The sequence below is a fragment of the Saccostrea cucullata genome, unplaced genomic scaffold (assembly GCF_032062105.1).
Source record: "Saccostrea cucullata isolate Sc308-1 unplaced genomic scaffold, CSIRO_AGI_Scuc_v1 ctg23718, whole genome shotgun sequence".
Taxonomy (NCBI): Eukaryota; Metazoa; Mollusca; class Bivalvia; order Ostreida; family Ostreidae; genus Saccostrea; species Saccostrea cuccullata.
In genome coordinates, this window is record NW_026920644.1 from 2,729 (window position 1) to 8,295 (window position 5,567).

Sequence of the window (5,567 nt, forward strand, 5' to 3'; positions counted from 1 at the left end):
TATGATATTCTGAAGTCCGGGCCTTTCGGAACTATTAAATCGTAATCAGAATAATATTCTTAAAGTTCTGCCTTTATCCTCTCATTAAATTTAATCATAATATGATATTCTGAAGTCCGGGCCTTTCATCCTGTCCATTAAATCGTAATCACAATATGATATTCTGAAGTCCGCGCCTTTCATCCTGTCTTTTAGTTAGTAATCATAAGGATATTCTGAAGTCCGCGCCTTTCATCCTGTCCTGTAAATCGTAATCATAATATGATAAAGTCCGGGCCTTTCATGTCCTTTAGATGGTAATCATAAATTATGGAGATCCGTTAACTTATGACGTAGATGGTAATCATAATATGATATTCTGATGAGTCCGCTACCATTTTCACAGATGACGTTCATCCTGTCCTTTAAACTCATTTAATCATAATATGATATTCTTAGTCTGCTGGCTCGTTGACAGATGACGTTCATCCTGTCCTTTAGGCAATCATAATATGATATTCTTGGAGTCCACTCCGTTGACAGATGACGTTCATCCTGTCCTTAAGATTCTCCTCGTATCTCTGTACGTCCTCGGGTGATATTCTTTTAGCGCTCTCCAATATCGACTTGTGGACCTCTGCTCTCTCTTTCTTTGTTATGTACACACCTTTCTCAAACCGCTGCCACGCCTTCTTACGAGTGTACTTCTTCAATTTTATTAGAGCATATACTATGGCCTGCATAATAAATAAAAAGCATGCTTGAATAAAATTTAGATATACATGTAGGGTGAGTTCACCATGCATCGGACACATACCTTGCTTCGGACAACTTTAGGCAATAAACTCTCTTTCAACTTAAGAGTTCTGTGTATTTATTTGTTTCTGTCTTAAAGATGAAGATTTGATTTTTTCAGTGATACCGATTGTTTTATCATGTTGTGATAAAAATACCCCAAGAATGGCCTTGAAGTTACGTCATATTTTGTGTCATCAAAGGGGAATAACCCGGAATTTATGATTTTGCAATTTTTAGAGTTATTGTTTCTTTTAAATTCGATTTTCACGGAACGAGTCGGACTTAGGTGAATTTTGTCAGGGATTGGTAATTTTACATAAATTATAAAGAAAGTTCACTTCAATGTTTAATTCTTATTAGAGCTGGTTTTTACTAGTCTACTCATTTCATCATACATCGGACACAAATTAACCATGCATCGGACACTTTCTGATGCAAAGTTAATCACTACCATTTTCATACAGAACCCAACTGACAGTTGTTTTTTGCGGAAATAGAAAATAAAAACTCTAAATTTACAGTCAAATTACAAGTTATCGATATATTACGTCTAGAATCTGGCTCAATTTATTTCTACAATCCAGAGTATTTAAACAAATGAGAAAAAGGCGTGAATTACCGCATTACGGTATCGGTAGCGATATCGCTAGAACTTGTTGAAGTACAAGGGTGTCCGATGCATGGTGAATTCACCCTACTTGTAAAATAAATAAATCAAGCTTTGGTTGTATATCTATTATTTTAGTGGTAATTTTATTTTTGACTTGTGAGTTTGATAACACTCTTTACCCCACCTCTGTTGATTTTTCCTTGAAATAATGGCTTGTGATTGGTTAAAGCATGTCAAGTGAAGGAAGTGGATTTCTTATACCCGGTCAGTTGAAATTCTATACCTGGTCAGTTGTAAGTCAATACCCGGTTGATGTATTACGTAACAAACATAATGTGACATCATAACAGGCACAGTATATGAGTGGTATAAGCATTTAGCAGAGAAAATCATTTATAAACCACAGATAATGTGTAAATGTTTCATCAGTGGGGTAAATTCGTTACATAGTCTTTTAGTGACAGGGTATGGGATGATAACTGCGCCTCGCCAGGTATGAAATTTACTAACCAGGTATCATCCCATACCCTGTCACTAAAAGACTATGTAACTAATAGTACACTAACTCCTGTATGAATCACCCCCTTCCCTATTTAAAGTTCCAATAAGTTAGATGTTTGAGCATAAAATCCCAAGATGAATAGTTAATACTACATGTAAATCTGATGTAACACAAAGAAAAAAATATCTTGGAGAAAAATATACTTGTTGATTTTTTTTACATTATTAATAGTTAACTTAATGAAAATTTAGGATGATTTATAACTTTTACTGTATACATTTGTAACTTTATGTATTTCAAGTTATGCAACTGTATTTCCAGCACAAATTCTTCAGTACACATGTACAATGTACATCAGAGCTTAATTTCCTTACTGACAATACAAAACTCACCTCTGGTATCCACACATCCAGGACGTAGTTCCAGTCAGGGAACTCATCACTAGCAACCTTTGTCTCCTGTGTGTACCACGCCAACATGGTGTTCAAAATGTCTTCATGCTAAAAAGATATATCAGAATAAAACATTAAAAAATAAGTGTAAGCACATGTATATCATATTTTGCTAAACATTAAATCATTGAGAAAAACATGTTTTCTAAAATCATGAAATGAGTGAAGAAAAGCTGTTATTGCTTCACAATATCTAAAATTCTATACACTATATGGCTTCACCATTTGAAAGAATCTCAAATTGATAAAGTTTTCATGGCTAAGCTAAACCAAAAAATTATATGTAGGTTATCAAAACAGTACGAATTTGACTGCAGACAAAAAGGGAAAAAGGAAGCTGACCACAAATTTACATAGGAACAGAAATAGATTAGGTGCCAGAACATAAAACTTTGATACCACACAGAGCAATGGTCCTACAGAATCATTGATACCACACAGAGCAGTGGTCCTACAGAATCATTGATACCACACAGAACAGTGGTCCTACAGAATCATTGAACCCACCTGCTCCTCGTCAGCGATTGGTCCAAACCCTGGATTCTTAAGGCCGTCCCTCGCCTTAGATAGACCGTATCTGTATGTGGTATGTTTCTCACTCTTCTTCTTCTCCCTGAGGATATCTAGCAGATATTGCTACAAAAAATTACATCAAAGTAGTACTCTCTAAGGATATCTCACAGATATTGCTACAAAAGATTTACATCTTACTAAAGGTAATACTCTATAAGGAAATCTAGCAGATATTGCTACAAAAGATTTATATCATACTAACAGTTATACTCTTTAAGGATATCTTGCAGATATTGCTACAAAAATAATACCAAAGTAGTACTCTACAGATATCAATTGATATTGCTACGAAAAATTTACATCAATAACTCTCTAATGATGTTTAACTACTGTAGAAGCACAAATTTTCGTGGGCATGAAATTTTGTTGTTTGTCATCAAAAATAGTTTCGTGAACATTTAATTTCGTTGCTTTGAATTTAATCCCACGGGGCTCATGATTTGAACAAAATTTTTACTGACTATATATTAATAGGGTATTCAATATACAGTCAAAGAAGATTTTTAAAGATTTCCTATATATTAAATTTCGTTGAATATTGTTAACAACAAAATAAACGAAATTTAATCCCCCACGATTATTTCTGCATGTACAGTATAACTTTCTTAGGATATCTAGCAGATATTGCTACAAAATACCAACAGATATTTATACAACTTCTCATAATACTATATGAACTCTTTAATGAAAACCTGGTGTTCCTGCAAGATGTACACCTTACTTTCATACTTTCATACTATTGAGATTTACAACACATTAACACCTATAAATTAAGATATCTAGCAGACTACAACACTTAGAATATAATTTCTTGACTGATGAACATTGTGGGTTTGATTCACTACAAGCTTTACTGAGTTCTACATCACTAACATTGATGCATGTAATCAATTTAACCTTTGAAACAATCTCCATACCTTTACTTCACTGGATTTTAAAAACTTCACAAGGCTCTCATTTCTCTCTTTAATTTTCTCATATCTGAAAATATACCATATAAGTTATGCTTCTAAGAATCACTACGATTATTGAATATATGTATGTAGGAGAAATTGGTGCAAGAGGAAAAAAACTTTGAGGAAAATTTTAGTGATTTTCTGTACATCTACTTGAAGAAGATTTTTAGTGATTTAGTCCTGTACATGTACTGAAGAAGTACAGTGATGTAGTGTGTACATGTACAGAAGAAGACACCTTTTAGTGATTTAATGTATACATGTACTGAAAAAGACACCTTTTAGTGATTTAGTGTGTACATGTACTGAAGAAGACACCTTTTAGTGATTTAGTGTGTACATGTACTGAAGAAGACACCTTTTAGTGATTTAGTGTGTACATGTACTGAAGAAGACACCTTTTAGTGATTTAATGTGTACATGTACAGAAGAAGACACATTTTATTGATTTAGTGTGTACATGTACAGAAGAAGACACTTTTTAGTGATTTAATGTGTACATGTTCTGAAGAAGACACCTTTTAGTGATTTCTGGATCCGGTTCCTCTGAGCCTACAAAGACAAGACTGTCCCCACTGTCTACACTGGACATCGGTGAGGCTGGGGGAGACATGGTGTGGGGGACAGGTGAGGGGGGGGGGGAATTCTCACACACCTCCTCCTCCTCTGAAAAAGCAAAATATTCATCACAGTTTCATGAGATAAATTTTCTTCTGAAAAATAAACTTAAATGTAACATTCAAGATGATGGCTGAATTTTGTCTATACATAGCATATTAGCATGTGCTTTCTAGGATAAATAGAATCATTCATTAATTTAAGTGTGGAATAGTGAACGTCTTAAGGAAGAAGATTCACCATCTAGTATGATACCTAGCCAGGTCAAAGGTATCAGAGTTATCTACCTTAAAGACCAAAGTCTAGCTGAGTCAGACGTGTTAATTAGCAACATTGTAGACCAAAGCTAAGGTATCAGAGTTATCTACCTTGTAGACTCTCCATGAATTCCGTGTCCTCTTTCCTCAGAGTACCCAGGACCTTCTTGGTCATGTAGTTGTGACCATATCTACAGCCTTAGTAAACCTCTCCCGACCCTCACCCTCTAAACTGTTTCCCTTTTCCTGTTTAAAACAAAAAATTATACAAAATGTTTTTGACACTTTCTGGTAATCAAGTATATATCACTTAAAGAACACAGTGCAAATTTTAAAGAAGTTAAATCTCCAAAGATGGACAGTTATGAAAGCATTATTCAGCAATTATGTAAATGTATTTTTCAACAACATAGAGAAGATACAGTTCTAGAGAAAAGAATAATGTACAAACCATGAAGAGATCTGAATCCTGGGTGTTATAAGGAATTACTGTTCTAGGATTGTAATTCAGGGTCAATCTAAACAACAACATTATTCATAAAATTATACCTGAAAATTATCAGAAAATTCTGAATATACTCTTTCATGATGAAAGTTCTCGGAAAGAACTTACAGATTTTAACATTTTAGATTAATGCAAAAAATTCATTAATTGTCAGAATTCTACCTGTTTTACCCGTATATTTAAGCATATTATTCCGAATCATGCAAAATATGAAAAAATCAAGAAACAAATTATCAGTGAATTGCCTCCCTTAGTGAGAACTCTTCAGTCATGAAGTTACCTTTTAGGGATAGAGCTGTGAGGCTCAATGAGGGTGA

General features: G+C 34.1%; 1 protein-coding gene across 1 annotated transcript; it reads right to left on the reverse strand.

Annotated features, from left to right (window-relative positions):
* Positions 1 to 476: 476 nt before the first annotated feature.
* Positions 477 to 5,263, reverse strand: LOC134254550 (uncharacterized). The gene is made up of 7 exons (XM_062737083.1): positions 5,197 to 5,263; positions 4,857 to 4,991; positions 4,389 to 4,536; positions 3,832 to 3,895; positions 2,849 to 2,977; positions 2,282 to 2,389; positions 477 to 716 (listed from the first exon to the last, which is right to left on the reverse strand). Exons 2-7 carry the CDS (start codon positions 4,918 to 4,920, stop codon positions 477 to 479), a joined length of 753 nt encoding a protein of 250 aa, XP_062593067.1. The 5' UTR covers positions 4,921 to 4,991; positions 5,197 to 5,263.
* Positions 5,264 to 5,567: the final 304 nt, after the last annotated feature.

Excerpts from the sequence above, each read along its gene's own strand:
- LOC134254550 (XM_062737083.1), bottom strand. The coding sequence starts at position 4,920 with ATGACCAAGAAGGTCCTGGGTACTCTGAGGAAAGAGGACACGGAATTC. Across the intron at positions 4,537-4,856 it reads ATTCATGGAGAGTCTACAAG|AGGAGGAGGAGGTGTGTGAG; the intron begins GTAGATAACTCT and ends TTGCTTTTTCAG. Across the intron at positions 2,978-3,831 it reads TAAAATCCAGTGAAGTAAAG|CAATATCTGCTAGATATCCT; the intron begins GTATGGAGATTG and ends AATTTTTTGTAG.